This window comes from Lissotriton vulgaris, chromosome 1_1, assembly GCF_964263255.1.
Source record: "Lissotriton vulgaris chromosome 1_1, aLisVul1.2, whole genome shotgun sequence".
Lineage (NCBI taxonomy): Eukaryota > Metazoa > Chordata > Amphibia > Caudata > Salamandridae > Lissotriton > Lissotriton vulgaris.
In genome coordinates, this window is record NC_141685.1 from 470077581 (window position 1) to 470103068 (window position 25488).

Below are 25488 nucleotides of genomic sequence, written 5' to 3' on the forward strand. Positions count from 1 at the left end.
CCATCACCGGCCGAGGCGTGCAGGTGACATTGGACAAGCCGACTCCACCGGAGCACAGTTCCTAGATGCAGCAAAGGGACTTGTTCCTCTGTGGGGCCCAATGGCAAACAGCCGCGCTATCCGTCACCTGACCCAGGCAGTAGAAACAACGATCAACATCACGGCTGGCATCCTCGCCAACAACACGGCGGAGCTTCAGGCGGTCCGCCTTGTGACCCTTCAAAATCGCCTTGTACTAGACGTGGTCCTAGCCGACCGAGGAGGAGCATGCCGCATCATCGGATCCAGCTGCTGCACATACGTGCCAGATAACTCGCCTTCAGTCTACAAAGCCATTGAACACCTCCACAGACTTTCCTCGGAGGTTCACCAAGAGCAGGAAGGATGGTCGCTTGGGAGCTGGCTTTGGGACACTTTGAGGAACTGGGGTTGGAGGTTGTTTTCCTTCGTGCTGATACCTGTTGTGATATTATGTGGGTGTTGCTTGGGTATTCAGTGTCTACCCTCCTTGTGCAGCTTCATTTCTAACTGTATGTGCCCAAAGACTTTGGACTTCCGAACTGAGCACATGAGTCCCCTCTACGAAGTCGAAATACGTGGCCTTATGGGGATAAATCCAAACTGAAAAGTTGGCGAGACATGTTAAAAGGGAGGACTGTGGAATTTTAGTTTGCGGGCTAAACATCGTCTGCGCCAGCGTGTTACCCACGTACAACATGCATAACAGCCATTTTAGGTAACATGGTCTCTCTGTCCACGATCGACCGCCAGCGCGCCCTCTGACCCAGCAAGCATCCTCCGCGCACCCTGGCTCCCCCTCCCTCCCCCTTATGAGCATAACCCTTCTGCATGACCCTGTCCTTGGGAGTCACACCAGCGCCTGACCAGCACCTCCTCTCCTCCCATGAATGCCCCTCTGTTGATAAACCTTCCCTCCGCGCTCAATTGTCCACGCGGCATGAATACCACTCCATTGATGACCCCTTACCCCGTGTCCGACTGTCCACACAGGTCCGAGGCCATCGCCTAAACCAGGAGATACCATTTACTGCCCCTCATTGTATGGAGTCGCCCCTCTTCAAAGGACACGCTGTTGATCAGGGCCTCCCCACCCCCTGGGATATGATCAGGCGCACACATCCTAAGACTTGGCGAAACACTCAGCTGCGTGATGACCCCCTCCTCTTATCAGCGGGTTGAGGACCTCTATTGTAAAGGTATATGGGGGTGGGATTGACACGAGGATTACGGGGATGTCTTTTTCCTTATTTCACAATGTTCTGATTGTAATAAAGAAAGATCACATGCCATAAACCAGTGTATAAGAGGCCAGGCCTCCGAGAGGCTGTTAGAGCACCTCGAGACGATACCTTGTTGTCTGATCTGATGTGTTCTGCTCCGTCGGAATAAAACTTCTGTTTCCTGCCTTCTGGTCTCCGGCGCCTGCCTCATTGCTTGGTAAATTTGAATGGTACAAGGGCGGTTAGCGCCGGGCAAATCTTGAGAAAGGTCCTAGCCCTACCTTTTTCCACACAGGTTTTGCCTGACCTGGAGGGAACTGCATCGGTAGGTGGTGTCCTGACCGGGGGAATACTGTGTGAGTCCCCAGAAGTCCTGGCGTGCCAGGCAAGTACTCAGCCAAAGGGTTCAGCCCCAAGTTTGAGAAGACAGGTTCAGGATCTGCCTGACCTGGAGGGAGGGACATCTGTAACCAGTGTCCTGACTGGTTTGGCTTCCAGAGGTACCACTCCAGTTGAAAGGGTGCAGAACTCTTGAAGGGGAGCAGATGGAGGGAGTCCTCGCCTCTGATCCCCGGTGCAACCTGAGGGTTTAGACCCTAGGTTGCTAGACCAGTTGCTGGAGAGAGGTCCTGAACTGGTGAGAGAGTGGTGTTCTGAGGTGCCTCTCAAAGGAGGAGAGTGTGGAACCCTAGAAGGAGTTGTAGGAGGATGAGAGCCTCGCCTCTGACTTCTGGTCAGACTGGGGGTGCGGTCCCTAGGCTGGAGGATCAGTGGCAGTCTAGAACTGCCCTGATAAGGGGTAGAGTGGAGAATGGTCATTATGTTCCAGGGGTTACTGCCCGCCACTCTGTGAGATGGCAAGGACCAGATACATCTGGATGGCCTAGGGCCTGGTCCTGGGCACGGACAGCTAGGGCATACCAGTGGGTTAGCCTAGTTGATCCCGAGAGATTTTAAAGAGGGAACCACATGGGTCCACAGTGGGGTAGAACCGGAGGGTGTCCCTGCAGTTGCGGGCCCGCATCCGTCTCCTATCACCCAAAGCAGGAAAGCCCATCAAGGCGGTTATTGGTCTACCCTGCCTTTTGGCTGGAAGGGGGTTGTGTTGGACTTGGTCCTTTTGGCAGGTTCATTCCTAAACTTTTTGCATTCTCCCAGCCTTTTTCTGTAACCTGATGGTAGTGGTTTTAGGACTCTGGGTTTATTAGCGCGGCTGTCCGGTGTAAAGTGTGTGGGCGCTCTGATTTACATTTGGTGAGATTGGCCTGCCCTCCCATAGGAATGCATTGGGGGGTTCCCTGATGAGTGTGTCAGTAGTAATTCCTGTAATGAGAGGAGCAGTGTGGTCACGTTTAGTATGGTTGGAATAGTAATAATAAATGCTACGCAATGGTGTGAGCAGATTTATTATGACTATTTTTGAAATGCCACTTTTTGAAGTTGGCATTTCTGTGTGCTATGTGTCTGCCTGCCTGAAGGGAATTGCATGTTTGGCTTGTGAGCGACAGGGGCTGGGAGGTGTGTGTTATTCCAGGACGGCCAGGGTGAGTCAGCACTAGGCTGAATGGGACATCTGGGCTGGGAGTAGTGGGAGGAATAATCCCCTGACCCTGAATCGGACTGTGCCCAGCCTGAACAATGCTGGCTCCGCCCCCTGTGGTGCGTCTGATCACCTAGCCTCAACCTGACAAAGGGGAAGAGGAGCTTTAAAAACAAAGTGCTCCAAATCCCCCCTGAACCAGTTTCATCTGGTTCCTCAAGCCCTAAACTGCAGACAAAGGAGGGAAGTAGTATAAGGAAAGGGGCTGTGACCCCATGAAGGTGTGATGTTCTGGGCTTACTTGAGCTGGGGGAGACACTCTGCCAGGAGGAGCCACCGTGGGACCCAGCTGCAGCTTCTTGGGGGTCCCTACCTGCTGGCCTGCCTGGAGCGGGAGCCCACCCCTCATTTATGCCACATTGTTTACACTTTTCGCGGGTGCCCACCCCGCATTTTCATTGCCTTTAGCGGGAGTCTACCCCGATTTATACTTTCAACTAAGAGGGAGCCCACCCCTTATTGCTGCCAAGAGTAAAGAAATCACCGCCACGGCCAAAGGAGAAACTCGACCAGAAGCTAAGCAGGCGTCTTGCTTGACCGTGGGAGGGGCCTGTTGGGAACCGCGAGAGCCTCGCAGGCTCCATTTCAGCCCCCCTTCACTCCAGCAGGAGAGCCGCCGGGTGGGAGGAGAGGGGCTTTAGTTGATCACCGGGGATCCCCTTGTGAAAGGAGAGCCCTACGTGTGCTGCTCCGGTGCCCAAAGAAGCGAGGAAGCAGACGGGAGCCCACCCCACGCTCCGGTTCCAAAGTAGAGCCGGAGGCCCACGGAAGAAAGGAGGTGGCTGCCAGCCTGAGCGGGGCTCCCGTGTTGTTGGGAGGAGCCCCGCAAACAGACCAGGACATCCGGAGCCTTGCAGGCTCCTTGCAGCAGTCCCGGTCCCAGGAGAGGGGACCGGGTTTCACTCTTCCCTGGTTGAGGCAGATATGTAATCAATCCCTGGAGGAAGGAGTGGTCCCAGAGGATTGGAAACTGGCGGTGGTGACCCCACTGATTAAAAAGCCTTCCCTGGATCCCTCAGTACTTTGGAAGGCGATAACGCAGTATCTCTAGACCTGTTCCAGCAATGCATGCGGAAGACAACTGACTGGCTTAGAAGGAATACCCTACAATTTAACGCTGGAAAGACCAAGGTGCTGTACTGTTCCTCTGGTAGGCTACCTAGACAATTTCTTTCTGAATTTAGGCTTACCCCAGAGGAGGAACCACTGATCCCAGCTAGTAAGGTACGTAATCTGGGGGCGCTGATTGACAATGATCTCCAGATGGAATCACAGGCAAATAAGAACGCCAGTGTCTGTTTTGCTTTAATACGTATGTTGCGTAAAATACTCCCTCTACTACCTAAAGAGGCGCGATCATTGGTAGTAAGTAGTGTAGTAGGTAGCAGGCTGCATTACTGTAATTCCTTGTATCTGGGGACCCCATTATACATCCTGCAGGGGCTCCAAAGAATCCAGTTCGCAGCAGCTAAACTAGCCCTTGGCTGGCAATGTTGCTCCTCGACAACATCGGCTCTGAGAGAGCTGCATTGGCTGCCTGTGATGGAACAAGTTCGTTTTAAATCCCTATGCCTGGTTTTTAAAGCGGTACATGAGCTAGGCCCTGTTCCTATGCAGGAAAGGTTCTCTTGGTAACCTACAAGGCAGCTCCGTTCTTCCAGTGCCGGTCTACTTACGGTGCCTAGATTCAAACGGTACAGTCTAGGAGGAAGGGCATTTAATGTGGCTGGCGCTCTGCTGTGGAATGGACTTCCCCAGAGCCTTAGACAGATCAGCGCCCTGCTAGAGTTCCGCAGGAACCTGAAAACCTGGCTTTTCCCTAAAGCTTAGCCAGAGTCCTTTCTTTTTGCTCTTTCAGGTGTGACCTATTCCATCGTGGTTCGGTTTTCAGTCTGAGGCGCCAGGATACCCGTGGGGTGACAGTATGCGCTATATAAGTTTTAAAATCAATCAATCAATCAATCAATCAAGAAACAAGCCCAGCCTGAGCTGCGGAGAGAGCGGAGACTACGCAGCAGCTGTAAGCTCGGTGAATGGGCTCATTGTTAAACTGGTTGTTGGGGTGTGCGTCGGGGCACAATGCCCACCATGAGTGCCTGACTTTACTTGCGCCTTTTATTCACAGGTGCCCTGCGAGAGCGCTGGGCAGCTGCATCATGGGAGCATTGTTTTTCTTTAGCTGCAGGTGGCAGCTGCACCCCCTGAGATTCCTGGACATAGGGCATTTGAGCCCTCTGAAAGGCCAGTTGGTCTGGGGGTCATTTTCTTGCTGGGGTTTGGGCGCAAGGCCCTACGGTGCTGTGTGCACCTTTCCCGTCTTTCTGTGGTGTAGTGTTTATGCTTAGGAAGATTTATACCTAATATGATACCTACAAGGATTAGGGAGTCATGTTAGGATATTTCAGGATGGTGTCTAATGCTGATGGGATAATGCTTAGGTCATTATGGTACTAGTAGTTACTGGTTGTGTTTTACCTTACTTACCTGCTCTGATGGGTCTGATTGGACTGGTTCTGTATATAATCCCCTGTAAATATTGCCTAGTGCCAGTTGGCACAGTGTAGATTGTGTGATTTCTATTCTAATGTGTTTTGGATAATACAAAGACTATTTTTATATATAACCTTGTGTGGAGTTCCTTTTGTGGTGTGCCTAGTGTGTTCATGCTGTGTGTGTGTTGCACACATGCTTTACACATTGCCTCTGGGATAAGCCTGACTGCTCGTTCCAAGCTACTAAGGGAGTGAACAGGGATTATCTTAAGCGTGTAACTCTCTTGCCCTGACTAGAGTGGTGGTGACCCCTGACCCTGTTCTCAGGGCCGGTCGCTCCACGCACCGCGTGGCCCCCCTGTGAGTGCACCTGAGTCGTTCCCACTGCTGCCTGAACCCGCCCTGCCTCTGAGTATTGTGCCTGAGTTTGTACTTGGATTTTGTATTTTGTTCTCTGTGCCCTGTGACTGTTTTTCATGTTTCCTGGTTTCCCTCGCCACCCTGCGCGACTGTCTTCCCGCTCCCCGCGGCTGCTCTCCTGCGGTCCACCCACTTTTCTTTTTCTGTAACCCAGCACCCTTCTTATTTGCTGCCCCGCTCCCGCCTCCCAGCTGCTCCTCCCTCCCACTTGGCCATTTATGGCTGGGATTGCGCAGTGGTGAGCTGTGACCCCTGACCCTGTTCTCAGGGCCGGTTACTCCACGCACTGCGCGCCCCCCCCTTGAGTGCGCCTGAGTCGTTCCCACTGCTGCCTGAACCCGCCCTGCCACTGAGTATTGTGCCTGAGTTTGTACTTGGATTTTGTATTCGTTCTCTGTGCCCTGTGACTGTTTTTCGTGTTTCCTGGTTTCCCTCGCCTCCCTGCGCGACCGTCTTTCCACTCCCCGCCGCTGCTCCCCTGCGGCCCGCCTACTTTTCTTTTTCTGTAACCCAGCACCCTTCCTATTCGCCGCCCCGCTCCCACCTCCCAGCTGCTCCTCCCTCCCACTTCGCCATTTATGGCGGGGACCGAGCGGACGTGCAGCTGGCGCGCCGATTGTGCGCCGAAGGTGCGCCAAAGGCAAGCCCGTCTGCGCCCGTCCGCGCCTTGACCGCGCCCAGCGCCAGGACCCCTGGCCCTCGACGATGCCAGCCCACACGACGGACTTACAACGCCGCCACCCTCCACGCTCTCAACGCCGGTCAGAACGCCACCTGCTACCGAGCCACCCCGAAACGCACCCACAGACCCTTCACCTGCCAAGCCTGCAAGTTCACCTGCCTCCAAACCTGCACCACACCCGCCAAGCCAAGCACCAGCAACAACCACCTCAAGTGCATCCTGCTCAACACCTGCTCCGTCCACAGGCACGCCGTCGAACTCTGGAACCTCCTCGACACCAATTCACCAGACGTCGCCTTCCTCACAGAAACCTGGATGAACGCCTCCTCAGCCCCCGACATCGCCATAGCCATCCCGGATGGCTACAAGATCACCCGGAGGGACCGCGCCAACCAAACCGGAGGAGGCATCGCCATCGTCTACAGAAATACCCTCCGCATCACGACCAACTCCGACGACACCCTCACCGCCGCCGAGCACCTTCACTTCCAGATATGCACCGACCCCAAGACCACCCTCAGAGGCACTCTCATCTACAGACCCCCGGGACCACGCACACAATTCAGCGAAGCCATCGCAGACTTCGTCAGTCCGCGCGCCCTCATCTCCTCAGACTACATCCTCCTAGGGGACCTCAACTTCCACCTGGAGAACAACAAGGACTGCAACACCGCCGCCCTGCTGGACAACCTCGCCAATCTCGGACTCAAGCAACTGGTGAACACCCCCATCCACTACGCCGGCCACACGCTTGACCCCATCTTCTCCTCCAGCAAGCACATCTCCTTTAGCCACTCCACCGGGGTACACTGGACAGATCACAGCTGCGTCCACTTCCACTTCAGGAGAACCCCGACCCACCACCACCCGCAACAGGTTCCCCACAGAAGCTGGAGCAAGATCACCTCCAACCAGCTCACCACCTCCCTCAGTGGAACCCTCCCACCAACACGACGGACCCCAACGAAACAGCCCGCAACCTCACACAGTGGATCACCAACTGCGCCGATGACCTCGCACCACTGAAGATCCCTCCCAGCCGACCCGGCAGCAAGAAAGCTTTGTGGTTCACCAATGACCTCAAAAACTCCAAGAAAACCTGCTGCACCCTCAAGAAAGCCTGGCGCTACGACCAGAAAACATGACAGCCCTCAAGAACGCCACCCGCAAACACCACCAGCTGATCCGCACCACCAAAAGGACAACATTCAAAGAAAGTCTGGACAACAACACCCACAACAGCAAGGAACTCTTCAGCATCGTTAAAGAGCTCTCCAACCCCAGCGCCTGCATCTACGACATCACACCCTCGCAAGACATCTGTGACTCACTCGCCTCATTCTTCCACCGCAAGATCGCCAACATACACAACAGCTATGGCGCACAGACCACGCACCCAACCACCAAAGCAATGCCCCCTCCACCACCCTCTGCACCTGGACCCCTGTCAGCACCGAAGACACCACCCGCTTGATGAACACCATCCACTCCGGCTCCCCTACTGACCCCTGCCCACACCACATCTTCAACAAAGGCGACTCCATCATCGCACCCCAACTCCGGAACATCATCAACAGCTCCTTTGCATCCACCACCTTCCCAGAGAGTTGGAAACATGCTGAGCTGAGCGCCCTCCTGCAGAAACCCACCGTGGACCCCACGGACCTCAAAAACTTCCGCCCCATCTCGCTCTTCCCTTTTCCGGCCAAAGTCATAGAGAAGACCGTCAACAAACAACTCTCCGCCTTCCTCGAGACAAACGAATCCCTTGACTCCTCACAGTCCGGTTTCCGAGCAAACCACAGCACCGAGACCGCTCTCATCGCAGCTACCGACGACATCAGGTCCCTGCTCGACAACGGGGAAACTGCTGCCCTCATCCTCCTAGACCTCTCAGCAGCCTTCGACACCATTTGCCACCGCACCCTGATACAGCGCCTCAGCAACACTGGCATCCCAGGAGCGGCCCTGGAGTTGTTCATCTCGTTCCTCGACGGAAGAACCCAGAGAGTCCGCCTCCCCCCGTTCCGTTCCGCGGCCCCCGAAGTCATCTGCGGCGTTCCGCAAGGATCCTCACTCAGCCCCACCCTCTTCAACGTCTACATGAGCCCTCTCGCAGCCATCGCACGCCAACACAACCCAAACATCATCTCCTATGCTGACGACACCCAGCTGATCCTCTCCCTCACCAACGACCCCGCCACCGCCAGAGCCAGCCTCCAGGAAGGAATGAAAGACGTCGCGAAATGGATGAAGCTCAGCCGTCTGAAACTGAACTCAGACAAGACGGAAGTCCTCATCCTGGGACCATCCCCTTCCCCCTGGGACAACTCCTGGTGGCCCACTGCCCTGGGCACCGCACCTAAGCCAGCGGACCATGCGCACAACCTGGGCTTCATCCTGGACTCCTCCCTCACGATGACCAAGCAAGTCAACGCTGTCTCGTCATCCTGCTTCAACACCCTGTGCATGCTCCAAAAGATCTTCTGGTGGACGGTAGACGGTCACCCAGGCCCTCGTCACCAGCCGCCTGGACTACGGGAACACCCTCTATGCTGGAACCACAGCCAAACTCCAGAAAAGACTCCAGCGCATACAGAACGCTTCTGCACGACTCATCCTGGACATCCCTCGTCACAGCCACATCTCTGCCCATCTGAAAGACCTGCACTGGCTCCCCGTCAACAAAAGGATCACGTTTAGACTCCTCACCCACGCACACAAGGCTCTCCACGACATGGGCCCGAAATACCTCAACAGCCGCCTCACATTCTAAACACCCACCCGCCAGCTCCGATTCGCCAGCCTCGCCCTCGCCTCCGTCCCACAAATGCGCAAATCCACCGCCGGAGGAAGATCCTTCTCCTACCTGGCGGCCAAGACATGGAACTCCCTCCCCACCCACCTACGGCTGACCCAGGACCATCTCTCCTTCAGGAAACAACTCAAGACCTGGCTGTTCGAGCAGGACGACACCCCCCCTCCCAGCGCCTTGAGACCCTAGCGGGTGAGTAGCGGCTTTACAAATTTGTTTGATTGATTGGTTTCTGCCTGGCATTGGCGCAAGCCTTAGCCAACCAGAAATCCCAATTCTAATATTGGGGACCTGGTCCGAGAAAAGATCGTGGACAAGAAAGAGTTTGGGCCATCCAATAGAACTCCTGTACCTGTCCTGGTCGTTCAAGCATCAAGAACAGTACCTCTTCTGAGTCTTGCCGGTCAAAAAGAGAAAAGATTTGTCTCTATTAATTTGATCAAACAACACTATGTGGCCAGTTCTCAACAGCAGACCAAGTGGAATCCTGAGTAGTTGCAGATCTCCTCTCGCTACTATACAGAAAGTTCAGATGGAAAGACTAATAACGTTTCAAGACTCCTCTGCGCAAGATGCGGGAGTAGTAAATAACGGAGTCCGAATTTTACCTGTTGAAATTAAATAACTTCCAAATGAAACTGAAATGCAAATTGCAATTCAGCCCAATAATGAACTCTAAATCAATGTGCCTTCACAAGAAACAACTGCCAGTTCTACAACCACTGCTGAGCTCCCAAAGATAGATTGAACTGTGTCTGTATACTTCATCAAATTCGATGACTTTTCTTCAGATCCAAGTGAACCTGAGCAAACACCCATTTCCAAAAAAGAAAAATTTCGACAGTTCTACCTCTAGCTGAAAAAGACTTACTTGGTGTCCCCTTGGTTGCATCTTTGGTTTGCATTAGGGATCCTGTTCCTGTTGATTTGGATTGGTATAGTAACTGTATTTTTCCTACTACTGAATGGACATTACCTCCCATAATGCTCTGCAGTACAACCTGTGAACTTGGTCTTGAAACCACATACGTCATCACACCTTGAAGAGAGAGACCACCCCAGTGAACATTTCAGTAGTTTCAGTACCAGATGGTATAGTTTGGGATAGGGTTTCATATGATGCATTTGGTCCTGCTGAACATTAGAAAATTCCACATATATTCAAAATTTCAATGATTGATTTCATTACCCTGAGTACACTCTCTGATGATTGGGACATTGTTCTAAATCTGAGAGCATAGAATTTACAGTCTCAACTGCTGCATTTTCTTACAGGGAATTGTACAAAGATACACCTGACTTTGATTGTATGTATTGTTATCAGCAATATGGTCACCACTTTTTGCACAGAACTAGTGTCCCACGAACTGTTAACACTTACCATCAATTGAAAAATTGCCCGACACCACCGAAAAGTAGTTCTGACACATTGGTACAAAATGTGCATACTTTTCAGGGTTCAATACATCAGACCCAAAGTCATACTATTATAAGCTAGTACAAACAAATGCAACTGCAAAGAAAATCATGCTGACGAAGACCATGCTCATATATTTAACACATTTAACTCCCAACTGACCATACAAGGTTTCCACTACCGGAGGGACACGATAGACACAAATTCCATTTGGGGTATGAAAGAGTGGCAGGTTCAGGGAACAGAGGCTTTATTTAGAGCTTGCCTCATACCATTTGAGATAATTTTCCTGAACAAAACAGAGTAACAGACCACCTGCTATGGGTTTGAAAAAACCAAAGACCTGAAAATACCACACATCCCTTTACCTACACCTATTGAAGGTTTATTTAATGACACACTGATAAGTGAGAAGATGCTGGGTGAAATGATACAGAATGGTACGTACAATTCATCAGCTCCCAATTGGAAGTATTGTTTGCTTTGGCCTATCGACACAAATAGGTGTCAGTCAAGATTCAAGTCACTGGAGGGTTTAGTATCCATAGGCCTGACCCATGCTATGTACACACAGACTCCCCAGGTCTAGGGATTTCTTTCTTTATTTATTTTTTTATTTATTTTTAAAATTTGTAAAGCGCAACATTTGCCCTTGGGCGTCTTGGCGCTAAGACTCACTGATAGCCTCGAAAACTCAATTTACAGTTTAGTAATGCAGAAAGTGCAAGTGGAGAAGAACTTATTGGTCAAACAGCCACGTCTTCAACAGTTTTCTAAATTGTAGCAGTGTGGGAGTAGATTAATTTCCAGTGGAAGAGTATTCCAAAGTCTGGCTGCAGCAATGGTAAAGGATCTGTCTCCCCAAGTAACTGTCTTTGTTCTTGGCACAATAAGACGGAGAGCATTTAATGACCTTAGTTGTTGGGTGGGGCAATATAATATAAGCTTCTGCTTCAGAAACTTTGGCCCTAACTGATGGCTGGCTTTAAAGGTAATACATAGTGTTTTAAACTTAATCCTGTTTTTCACCGTCAGCCAGTGATAACTCCTGATTGCTTGTTTAATTGGTTTATATTTGGGGGTACGAGACAACAGCCTTGCAGCCGCATTCTGGACCAGTTGTAGCTTGGCAACCACCCGAGCTTGGGCATTCAGAAATAAACCATTACAGTAGTCCAAGGCTGACAGTACTAGTGAGCTCACCACCGTTTTTCCTCCCTTGTCCGAGAGAAATTGAACTATTTTTCTAAGGAGTTTAAGTTTAAAAAATGCTGCGGAGGCTACTTGATTAGCATGGTTAACGAAGTTGAGTCTCTCATCAAAAATAACTCCTAGATTTCTGACCTTCTGCACCGGAGACGGCAGTGCACCTAGCAACGGAGGCCACCAGATTGATGACCAAATAGGAGAAAGTTTACCAAAAATGATCACCTCCGTTTTCTCTGAATTCAACCTTAGACAGTTGCAGGCCATCCACTCCTTAATTGCCAACATGCCTTCGTGAAACCTGGCTGCCACCTCTTCTCCATCATTATTGACGGCTAGCACCAGCTGTGTATCATCCGCATAGGTGGTGAGGCTCATCCGGTAGCTGTTAATAACCTTAACTAAGTCTGCCACATAAATGTTAAAAAGGGTCGGACTTAGGGATGAGTCTTGTGGCACTCCACATGGAAGAGCCAGGTCCGCCGATCTAAAAGTCCCCAGAGTTACTGCCTGAGTTCTTCCCGACAAAAAGGAGGCAAGCAAAGCTCTGGCCGTGGCCTGGATACCCAGCTCTTCGACCCAGTCAATCAAGATAGAGTGATTGACCGTGTCGAAGGCCGCAGATAAATCCAGCATGATCAAAACCGCCGTGCCACCCTGATCTTTAATGGCCCTGATATCATCCGTGGCCTTGATGAGCGCAGTTTCGGTTCCATGCAGTTTCCGAAAGCCAAACCGTGACTCATCCAGCAAGTCATTCTGATCAATATATTCCGAAAGCTGGCTATTCATGACCTTCTCCACCACTTTCGCTAAGAATGGCAAACTATCAATAGACCTGTAATTATTTAGTAACTCTTTATCCAAGCCTGGTTTCTTCAGGAGTGGTTTTAATAGCGTATTCTTATAGCGTTGGGAAGTTGTGCCTAGAATCTCTAAAAACGTCAACACTACAACAGGTGAAACAACACTTGTCCCTTCTATCAAAAAACATGGATCTTAGGGATTTCTTGCTAGATCCCAAGAAACCGCTTAAGAAACGCTTCTTATATGCAATCTACAATGAACTATGGAAAGTCTCCCAAAAGGATGCTACTGAGAGATTATGTGAGATTGATAGGATTTACTTAGAAAAGGCATTGGCTGTTGTAGACAATGGTATGACAACACTGTCTTTGCGTATTCATTGACTGGGCAACATTGTGTCCTCAGCAATTGACATAATGGAAAAAGATTTGTCTATTCTACAACATGGGCAGTCTTCTCAATTACGCTCCATTATGCTTTTAAGCTGGACGCTACAATCATTGCGTCTTGGCCACGTGCCATGGAAGTACAATAATCAGCTCAAATTTTTTTCAGTTTATAATCTGACCGACAGACAATTGACCATGGCACACAGAGATGCAAAGTATACCATGCTGCTCATTGAAAAATTAGAGAAGTTATCTTTTACAGTAGCAGAGTCACCATCTATGGAATGGTTAATTCATGGCTATATCACACTGCCAATCACGACATTCTAGTTCAAATACTGCCTTAGATATATCCGAGCAGGCAAGTATGAAACGTTAGATAAAGGGTACATACATGAAACCTGGGTGTTACCGTATAGATATAAGGACGCTGACGTTTTCTTAAGTGGTACAGACTGTGAGAGGGCTTTAAGTGGGTCTTTAGTGTGCAAAGAGGTGTCACTTCATGGAGGATGTAATACATCAAAAGCAAACTTATCTTGCTACTTGAAAGGCTCCCCAGCTGCCGTGATTCATCTGTTGCTTGAATTGCTTTCGAATGGAAGTTATTTAATGATGAATGATCAAGGCTGTTGAGGGATGGCTCCAGGCAGTGCCTATTTAGTCACAGTAAACTTCAGGGTTGTTTGCTGTAAGAAAGTGGTGTTTCCCCCGGCTCGTAATTAGGGAGGCACTACTGTGGCCTTCATTAAATGTTTCCAGTATAAGGTTTGATTCGCTGAGCAGACTGAAAGCCATGTTGTTTCAACAGAATGTGGCCTTACCTTCAGCCTGAGAGACTTTTGATCTCCAGGCTGCAAGGTCTTCAGCAGAGATACAGGCCTTGGTTCGTACGAACTTCCTGATCCGTTTCGGACAAATGGTTCATCGTATCTTTAACATGTCTGATAAGAGTGCGATTGTACACTTATTTTAGCGCCTTGGATCAGGACTCAAGTCTCAACCACCTTTCAGACCATTTTCGGAGTAATTCCAGCTTTCATACACTCCGTACTTGGAAGTGTTTTTGGGGGACTTCTTTTTGTCCTGCTATCGGTAGCGGGCATCCTGATTTAAACCCTGTTGCTTTGCAGTGGATGTCTCAATCCCTCAAGATATGGAGAGAACACTGCTGGAACGACTTTGTCGTGAGCGTATGGAGTTCTACCTGACTATGCCTTGGCTTTGAGAGCTGCGTGAGCATTGGTTACTGTCATTCAGACCAGTCTTGCTAGATTGCGTCCTCCTGCATTCTGTTGCCTCTTCTGCTGATTTGGCTGCATGTTGGACCTGTGTCTGACACTTCCATTGGTTGCGCCCCTGGACATTGACGTGCTCCTGAAGCCTTTGCAGGCCCACGTGCACAATTGTCCCCAGTGTATTCCCAGGCCGCCGACAACCTCTCGAAGTGGATCAGCAAATGCGCAGACAAACTCGCCCCTCTGAAGATCCCGCCCAGCAGACCCGGCAGTAAGAGAGCCCCATGGTTCACCGACAAACTCAAGAGCTCCAAGAAGAACTGCCGAGCCCTCGAGAAAGCCTGGAGAAAGGAACCCACGCCGGACAACAGGACCACCCTCAAGCTCGCCACCCGGAAACACCACCAACTGATCCGCACCGCCAAGAAAACGGCTTTCAAGAACCGACTGGACAACAACGCACACAACTGCAAGGAACTCTTCAACATCGTGAAAGAGCTCTCCAACCCCAACGCCGGAAACAACGACATCACCCCATCGCAAGACCTCTGCAACTCCCTCGCCTCCTACTTCCACAACAAGATCGCGGACATACACAACAGCTTCAGCACTCAACCGACGCACACCACGACCGCAGCAACGCCACCCACCACCACCCTCCGCGCCTGGACCCCGGTCAACACCGAAGACACCGTCCACATGATGAACTCCGTCCACTCCGGATCTCCGACCGACCCCTGCCCTCACCACGTCTTCAACAAAGCTGACGCTGTCATCGCACCCCACCTGCGGGACATCATCAACACCTCTTTCGACACCGCCACCTTCCCCGAGAGCTGGAAGCACGCCAAACTCAGCGCTCTACTCAAGAAACCTACAGCAGACCCCACCGAACTCAAGAATTACTGCCCCATCTCTCTACTCCCGTTCCCAGCCAAAGTCATCGAGAAGACCGTCAACAAACTGCTGGCCGCCTTCCTCGAGACGAATGGATCCCTCGACCCATCGCAGTCCGGATTCCGTGCCAACCACAGCACCGAGACCGCCCTCATCGCCACCACGACGACATCCGAGCCCTGATGGACAACGGAGAAACAGCGGCCCTCATCCTCCTAGACCTCTCCGCGGCTTTCGACACGGTCTGCCACCGCACCCTAGTGCAGCGCCTCAGCAACGTCGGAATCCAGGAGAAGGCACTGGAATGGATAGTCTCCTTCCTCGACGGAAGAACACAGAGAGTCCGCCTACCACCGTACAAGTCAGAGGCCACCGAAGTCATCTGCGGCGTCCCTCAAGGATCCTCGCTAAGCCCTACTCTCTTCAACGTCTACATGAGCCCCCTTGCGGCCATCGCACGCCAACACAACCTCAACATAATCTCCTACGCCGACGACACCCAGCTGATCCTCTCCCTGACCAACGACCCCGCCGCCGCCAGAGCCAACCTGCATGAGGGGATGAAAGAGGTAGCCGAGTGGATGACGACGAGCCGCCTGAAACTGAACTCAGATAAGACGGAGGTCCTCATCCTGGGCTCCTCGCCCTCCGCCTGGGGCGACTCCTGGTGGCCCCCCGCCCTGGGCACCGCACCCAAACCGACGAACCACGCACGCAACCTGGGCTTCATCCTGGACTCCTCCCTCTCCATGACCAGGCAAGTCAACGCCGTCTCCTCGTCGTGCTTCAACACCCTGCGCATGCTTCGGAAGATCTTCTGGTGGATCCCCACGGAGACCAGGAAGACCGTCACCCAGGCCCTCGTCACCAGCCGACTGGACTACGGCAACGCACTCTACGCCGGAACCACCGCCAAGGTCCAGAAGAGACTCCAGCGCATCCAGAACGCCTCAGCCAGACTCATCCTCGACGTCCCACGACACAGCCACATCTCCGGACACCTAAGAGACCTGCACTGGCTCCCGGTCAACAAGAGAATCACCTTCCGCCTCCTTACCCACGCTCACAAAGCTCTCCACAATCAAGGCCCGAGCTACCTCAACAACCGCATCAACTTCTACACTCCCAAACGCCACCTCCGATCTGCCAGCCACGCCCTCGCCGCCGTCCCACGCATCCGTAGAGCCACTACAGGAGGAAGGTCCTTCTCCTACCTGGCCGCCAAGACGTGGAACTCCCTCCCGGCCGACCTGCGCCTGACCCAAGACCACCTCTCCTTCAGGAAGAAGCTCAAGACCTGGCTGTTCGAGCAGTAGCGCCCCCCTCCCCCCAAGCGCTTTGAGACCCTACGGGTAGGTAGTGCGCTCTATAAATGTCTTTGATTGATTGATTGATTGATGTTGATGACCGAATTCTTGGAGCCTCCACAGGATGCTTCAGCACTTATTGGAAGGGAAATCTGCTCTGCTCCAGAGGTACAGGCATCGATATCAGGTGTGCAGGCATCTAATTCTTCCCCGGCAGCTGCTAAGAGAACCAGAGATGAACAGCTTTGCTCACTCATCATGATACTGAAAGTTCTGGAGGGATTGCCACCTGTGGATACAATGTTCAACGATGTTGAGTCTTCAGCGCAGGATTTTTAAACAATCTGGCCTCTCCTTTGCTGGAAGTCGTTTGGCAACTTTCTAAACATTTACTAAATTGAAGGTCGAAACTGACTTTGTTTTATTTTTCCTTCTCTGCTTTAACTGAGCATAGTGGCTTTCAAGGTGCTCAGTGTAATAACGACACATATACAAGTTTAAGAGGACCTTTCTGAATTCTTATTAGGGAAAAAATACTCTTTATGGACATTTTTGCAGGCTTTTAAAGTGATCTCTGGGATCAGATCATTTGGCCATCTCCCTTAGGAGACCGCCCATCACCTAAGTCAGAAGTAAAGAGCAAAGGGATGACCCTGGACAACCAACTAACGATGGCCCCTACAAGCAAAAAAAGTGGCTGACAGCTGTTTTGGCCTTTTGAGAGCCCTAAGAAAGATCTTGAAATGGCTTCCAGCAGAATCACGTAGAATCATGATTCAAGGTCTAATCCTCTACCGCCTTGATTATGGCAACTTGATGTACTTAGGAAGCCCAAAATCTGTAACAATAAACTCCAGATTACTCAAAATGACACAGACTGAATACTGTTAGGTAGTCCACAATAAGTCAGCATTGTGCTCATAAAGCTACACTGGCTTTCCATAAGCTGCAGAGTACAATTTAAGGCACAATGCATCTTACATCAGGCAAAGCATAGCACAGGCCCATTTGTCCTGCAGTAGCTGGCCCTCCCCTATCATGTCAACAGGGACCTGCAATCAAACAACCTTGAACATCTTCTTATCCCCAGAATCAAGAGAGCTAGAATTGGTATGAGGTCTTTTGCTTACTTTGCACCCAGGCTTTGCAACTCTGGGGCATATTATCAAGGGGGTTTATCTCTGCTTTTTTGGCTTTAAAATCCAAGAAAGCGGAGATAAAATTATCTACCTATTACCTAGCTGTCGCTAACACCAGTTAGATACAGCTAGTAGGAGATAGCGACCATCTTGGGCCCCACTTTGCATGTCAGTGATATTTATCACTAACGACATGCAAAGTGGGCGTGCCAAGATGTTAGCGACTGAAAACAGTTGCTAACATCGCTATCTCCTATTACCAACTTTTGGAGATATTCGCGCTAAGCGCGTATATCTCCAAAAGCTAACACCTGCCCTGAGCAGTTCTTAGCCATGTTATCCAATAGGAGGTGGATAACATGGCTAAGAGCATTAGCTCGGTAATGCATGAATATCGCTGACTATTCAGCGATATTCATTCATTTGCGGCGATTTTTATCGCATTTGCGATAAACGTTGGTAATACCAAGGTTTATTTGCGGTAAAAATCGCCTCAGCTCAGCGGTAAATTTTTGTCTCTAACCAAGCAATAGTGATAATTATCGCTATTGCTTGGTAATATGCCCCTCTATGCCTACCAGCCTCAGAATGGAGGACACTTTTGTGATGTTCAGAAAGAAACGTAAGACATGTATTTTCCCTTAAGTTTGTTTTATTCTTTTAAACTCACTCCAGCCCAGTCTGACAGCGCTGGGAAGTCCTATTTTGGGTAACTATGTGTGCTACAAGTTCTGGAGAAAAGAATACAATAATCAGGGACAAAATGAAGGTTGAATATGGCACATAAAATGGCTATTGATGAGCTTGTGTGTCGGCTCTGATGCTTGTCAGGAAACAAAAAGTGTTTTTTTCTCAGGCATTGTGAGAAAGTGCACTCTTTCTGTCAGGTTGCCCCCACTTTTTGCTGAACTGCTGATGTACTTTGACTGAGTGTTCCCTGGGCTCCTGCCAATCAGGTACCCAGGGCCTGTGTTCTTTCCCTAAAACTGCACTGAAGACCAAACCCAATTGGCACTCACTGGCCACAAGTCAGCCCTTGGTAAATGGTACCACAGGTACCCAGGGCACCGTGACCAGGGCAGGCCTTTAAGTGCTGCAGCACTTATTGTGCCACCCTTGGAGGCTCTGTATCTTTACACTCAAACACTGCCTTTGCAGGCTGCGTGTTTTTGTGCAGAACAAAGCGACCTGTTGACATAGCACACATCCCTGTATGCCGTGCCTACAACCCACTGGCCTGGCATAGATCAGCCACCCCTCAAGCTGGGTGCACTATACCAGTGGTGAGGGTAAAGGTGATGAGCCCTGTACCCCTACAGTGTTGAAGCCAATTCTTAAACATTGAAAGTGCAGTAATGACATTAAGAGTATATGGTGTTGGGAGTTTGTCATTACGAACTCCACACTATCATAATGGCTTTACTGATAACTGAAAAGTTTGGTATCAAACTTCTCAGCACATTAAACACACACTGATGCTTAATGAAAAATGCACACAGAGGGCATCTTTGAGATGCCCCCTGAAAAATGACCTAACACTAGTGTCCAGGCTGAATGGCTGCCACACCAGCTGCCACCACCAGACATGATCTGGACCCGTGGGTCGACAGCCTGCTGCTCTCGGGGTCTGAAACAATGCACATCCTGGAAGGAGGTCCCAGGCATGTTGCTGCTTTCAGGAACTGGCCCCCATCGGTTCTGACCCCCACTTTGGGTGTGAGAATTGGTGGAAAAGCCAAGTGAGGAAGATAGGTGTCTCCACCTTTGCCAACCCCACCCCTCAGGTGGGGGAGGTGAGGTGAAGCACAACTCTCAGCCTCCACCATCATTCAGATGGGGGGATCCAGCCAACCAGAGTGAGGCATATGCCCCCCTCCCACTGGAGGGTGGCATAATAGGGGGTGTACCCACCCCAAGGAAGGGACCTATTGGTCCCAACCTTTACTTACCTGTAACACCCCTAAATCTAGTATTTAGGGACATCCCCAAACCTTGCCTCCTCAGACAAGAAATGAGCAAAAGAAGAAGAAGTACCGAACAGCCATGACAAAGCCAAGCAGAGGAGGATGCCCACTGACTTAGTAGAAGCAAAACGCCGGTGTGTCCTGCAGTCAGAAACCTCAAGAACACTGAGGACCTGCCCTGCCTTCCAAAGAAAAGATTTTGTCTCCTGTGAACACCAGATTTGTTTATCCACAGACTCCAGCTCCAGCAAAGTCTGCAAGTCTGCACCACTTTGCACCCGTCGCCCACGGCCCGAGTTCGAGTTATACAACACTACCAGGAGGTCTCCTCGGTGATCCCGACCCAAGATCCAGAGATCCCTGACCTGCCTCAAGCCTCCAGCCGATGCCTGCAGCCTCAATCAGGAGGGTCCCCCCAACCGTGACCAGGAGCTGGCAAGAAGATCCAACACTAAAAGATACCCCTGCCCCTGACACCCCACAGCCTTGGGTGGCCCAACCGATGGTGTCTAGCCAACCCCCAGCATCCCAACTTACCTCTTCAAGTGGTGGTCGCACCCGAAAACCGTTGTCCCCTAGCCTGTAGTGTGTTTGCAAACCGAAGAATCCCCATTGAAAGTAACAGGGCACCCAACGCCAAAACAGCACCCTGCACCCGACCGCCCTAGTGCCTCTGAGGGTGTACCTTTGGTGCTAACTTGGACCCCATTTGCCCTGAGCTAAAGTCCAGGAGCTTTGCTCCCACAACTTTGCGGCCTGCTCGTCAGCAATCACCAACCAGAGGCCCCTATCCCCCATTGGATAACATTGCACCTCAGCACTCTGCACCCAGCTGCCTTAGTGCCGCTGAGGGTGCTTTAAGAGTGCTTCCTCTACCCTGGGGGACCCTCTGAGTCTAACCCCAGAAACCCAACTCCCACAACAAAGTACTTACAGCTGAACCGAAAACACTATTTTCTCCCATGGTATAACATTGAATGTTTTCTATGACAAAGTTTCTATGTGTGGAGTTGGAAAACCTATAAAAGTCTCTAAAACTGAATCCAAATAACCAAAATGCTTTTACTTACCTGTTTACAGGAAATTTCCCAGTGTAGTATCCAGGTATACTACACTGTGTAAGAAAAGTAATTTGCAAATAATTTACAAGACCTGCTATTGAAAAGTAAATACAAAATATATGTATATATTTCAAAGTATTGCATTTCCAGTAATTCTACTGTAACCAAACCAAAGTATATATACAACTGCAATTCAAAACTGTATTATTACTGCAAGTATAAATTACTTACCTGTGCCAGGCTTGCTTTGTTCTATGAAATAAAATAACTAAAAGATTATTTTTATACAAAACTAATTGGTCTGAAGTTCTGTCTTTGAGTGTGTGCAATCATTTGCTGATTGAGTGTGTACAACAAATGCTTAACACTACCCTCTGATAAAGCCTTACTGCTCACCCACACTACCACAAATAGAGAGCATTATGCTATGTACTTTTACCTCTGCCTACGTTTGGAGTTCCACTGGACTCTGTGCACACTACACCTCACTTTGGCATTGTATATACAGAGCCAGCTTCATACAGGCATGCCTTATAGTTTCCAAATCTTGGCACCCCTCACAGGCATGGAGGGAGTTGCGGTGGGGCAGAAAGGCGGGGTGGGGAGGGGCAGAGTGGGGGGTGCTAAAAACCAGAATATGGATATTTGGAGGTAAGTAAACAATTTAATAAATAAAACTAATTTCGTAGCGCGCCCTGCATCGCAAAATGCGATGCAACCCGTGCTACGAAATTCCTTTTATTAATTAAATTGTTTACTTACCTCCAATTATCCATATTCCGGTGTTTAGCACCCCCCACCCCGCCCCTCCCCCGCCTTTCTGCCCCACCGCAACTTCCTCCACGGGCCGTGGCTGACCCCTCACCACTAACCTCCAGTTGGTCACCTTTGTGGTTGGTCCCCAATGGCTGTAAAAATGTATTTTCTTAATGCAAAGCTCTTAAGTCCGCTCTGATTCACAAGCTTATTATGGGTAAAAAAAAATGTTTTAGCCCTAATCCAGCCAATCACGTTGTGTAAACAATTCAGTATTAACCCTTTAAATCCCTCGCAGCACATTTTAAAAATATTAATATCTTAAAATACGCATAGACATGGGCAAGGTGTTGATGGAAGGATAAACACTGTGGATCGTACACCTCTGTTTTGCAGACTTTTCTTGTGAACACTTTTGTTGGGTTTCAAAGTGTTTTTTCTACACTGTATTGGCAGGCGGATTATAGAAGGAGATTGTGCTGGTGAATCTGATAAATGTTAAGGTTATGAAAAATAGTGGATATTACATGTAACCTAAAAGATAGACACTAGGGCGCCCATCAGGATGTCGGGCAGATTGCCTCCACCAGGGTAGCGGTGGTCACCGCCTCCCTGGCGGAGGCAATCCGCCCGACATCCTTCCCTGCATTTCCCCCGCTATATTACGATGGCGGAGGGGACTGCAGCAGCGGTGGGAAACACCGCCCGCCTGTTTTCCGCCCCGGTCGCCTTGCGGCCGGGGCGGAAAAGGGATAACATGGTGGCGGTGTCTATCAGACACCGCCAGCCATATTAGAATAGGCATTTTTCAATGCTTTTCCATGGCGGCAATGCCGCCACGGAAAGGCATGCGGTTTTCACTCTGGGGGGCCCCTGTGGGCCCCCAGAGTGAAGGCCAAAGGGGGGTGGCACACGACATTTGCATAATCGCAGCGGCAGGCACCGCGCGGTGCCTGCCGCTTCGATTATGCAAATGCGTGCATTTGTTTTTAAGATTGTGGCGGGCGGTGCAGTGAGCACCGCCCGCCACAATGTTAATTTGAGGAATGCCCCCGCCACTATGGCGGGCGCATCTTAATGCCAATGTCGGGACCCCCGCCCTTTAGGCGGGCGATCCCGATCTCCGTTAGGGTGGCGGGCAGACTTTTTCCGCCCGCCATCCTAATGGACCCCTAGGTATGTATGGTTCGATACATATTTTTATAAATTTGTATTGTGCTTAGTGGCATGAACAAATAGTCTCAGCCAGGCATTTAAGTACCGGTAGGCACATGGAAACTGAGACTGTGTGCACAAGGGATGCAGTGACAACCAGTAATTTACCAGGGAGGGGGCTACACATGCACACTTATACACTCTCTCACTCACACCCATGCATTCACAAAAGTGAACACACATTTACAACATTCACTCACAACAAATTCATAAACTCATAGATGCATGCACGCACCAGACATTCAAAAACATAGGTCAGCTAATGAGAAGAGGCAGCAGTCAGTAACTCATCCCAGTGTGGGATGGGGTCAGTTAAACTTTGTGACGAGTTATCACCAACTGACACTTGGCCCTAAGCACTTCAGGGTTGAAAACTGAAGCACCCATGTCCGAGGCAATCACTGATGGTCCCCTTGTCACAAGGAAGAGGACCTTGAGGCACTTTTGCCAAGCTGAGGAGACCACACCCACAGGGTTGTGAAATCCTCAGCTTGGCAAAGTTCAGCTCTAGCAGCACTCTTCTTGTCAGGCAAAAAGTGAAGGGACATGGTCCCTCCACCCGTACAAATGAGCCTCAGCTGAGGGAATGTATCCAGTACAGCTACCTGGGAGGACCATTTCAATAAGAATTTGGGAATGTGATCATGTGCAACCACAAAAAAGTGTAGGTATGTCTGTATTTAGAAATTGGGTTTGTAGACTGCCTTCATCCTACCAACATACTTTCTGTTTTAACTAATTGACACACATACTTACATGCAGCAATCAAAGCATTCGTCAATTTCTCCATAGGCACCCTTCATTTGTAGGACAGGTTAGGTGAGCCAATATCATGTATATTCAATACCTAGCTATATGGTGGTGACACCTTGGTTCCATGCATTTCATAGCACAGACCATTGAGAAATAACTTAAAGCAATCGAAAGGACCTAATTTATTCTGGTATCATAGAGTTCAAGCAACCTTATGTCATGGTCCACAATAATGAATGACACTGACAGATCTAACAAATCAAAAGCACATGCATCACAATCATAAGATGCTATTTGAAGGTCAGACAGAACTGACATGATGATTGATTTGGTTGCCCAATGGGAATGAAACCCATCCTGGCACTCATATAATTGATTGCTGTCCTCCAAATAGGTGATGACTGGCATGTGAAGCCAGGATCTTAGAGAAAGCTGAAAACAGGGAGTTGCTCATTAATTTGTTAATACTTTAGGGTCAGATGTTGGTTCTATATCAAAAGGAAGGGATGACATAGGCATGTTTAAAGCCATCTAGGACCACAAAACTCTTACAACGATTAGGTGAGCATTCCGCAAAAAACCGAGACAATGATGAAATTAAAATGCATACAACTGCACTACATGGATTTCTCTGTGGTCAGGCACCTCAAATACTTCAAAGCACTATCCATATTCTCCTTCTGTTGTTCCTCTGCAGTACAAGTTTCTGTCTAGAAGCCCACAGTTAAAGAGTCCTTCACTCCGGTTGGGAATCTGCATTGAAAGTAGTGACAACATGCTCAACCTGGCTTACTTTCCCTTTGGTCAGGGTAACTAACACTGCCACTTCTTTTGTTCTGGCCTTAGTTTGAGTGCTTTAAAGATCTCTATAGTGACATCGGCTGGTTGGGCTAGTCATTGCACTGTGTATCCATTAAAATGCATGGACACTTTACAGTTTCTGATTTGCAGTGTAAACCAACTCATAGAAAAGGGTGCTTCTCCCTAGACAGACTTGTACACCTATTATATGTACCAATGAAATGACTGAATCCAGGCAAAGAGGGAACAGGCCATACTTTATGATGAATGGTAGTGTCAGCAATAAATCATTGTAATGTGCTTTGGTCAATATGTAAATGATGCCAATGGTGGGGTGGAGGCTGACCCATCACACCTAAGTCTAGTCTCAATATGAGTTCCATTTTAATGGGTCAAGTAATTCTAGCCTCCACATATACCTTTACTAGCTGGAATAGTAAATCCAGGGGCCTCGACAACCAGCAACATTTCTATTGAACCTCAAAGGTTGACTTAGGAAAGGGTAAATAAGGGTTTCAGATTCAGATTTAATAAATCCAATTTCTCCTATTAGTCTTCATTCCCAGCAGCATTTTCTGCTGGGTGATTTCCCTCAGGAAAATTGATTAGTCTTGGGGTTTTCCTGCTTTACTGATAGCCCCGGCGGACCCTGCGAGAGAACAAGAACTTTGTAGCTACACCTACAAATGGCATGGTCTGACAAGTGTTCACTATCTGACACTGAAATAATTTTATCCATGGATGTACAACTATTATATGTTTTCATTTCTGTATACAGCTTCTTGCTTCAGTTGAATCTAGGTGAGTTAAACAGTTTTCTATGCATAGATTTATGCTTCTAAAATGACTGTAAATAAGGCAAATAATAATGGTCACATTGTTACCTTTCTGTCCTAGCACCTGAAGTAGGTCCCACTGCTGTGATTCAAAATAACAATGGAGAGACACTACTAATTGAGTGGGAAGACATTCCTGCATGCAAACAGCGTGGTTTTATTCTGAGGTACAACATTTATCTGCGAACTGGGTCAGAAGCCTCTGAAATATATTGTAAGTAAAAAGACATTAAGTTATATAGAAACTTTTATTCCAAACTAGCAGCATTGTTGGCTGTGAAGAGGCATGCATTCATCATAAACCTATTTAAGAAATTCAGATTGTTGATTTTAACATTTATAGACACAGATAAAGAAAATATGTTTTCTATTTATCCAATGCTTTATTGCCATTTATAGGAAGTATGTTAACTACACTACACTCTGCATGGGATGATGTGAGAAAATGCCTC

At 49.4% G+C, this 25488-nt stretch overlaps 1 protein-coding gene across 1 annotated transcript in view; it reads left to right on the top strand.

Moving 5' to 3' along the window:
• The window catches only part of LOC147747364 (interleukin-12 receptor subunit beta-2-like), a 710479-nt gene that overhangs the window by 443765 nt on the left and 241226 nt on the right, over window positions 1-25488 (top strand). The window contains exon 12 of the mRNA XM_086936242.1: window positions 25098-25250. Coding sequence (XP_086792368.1) covers window positions 25098-25250 — 153 coding nt within the window. The remainder of the gene's footprint in view (window positions 1-25097; window positions 25251-25488) is intronic.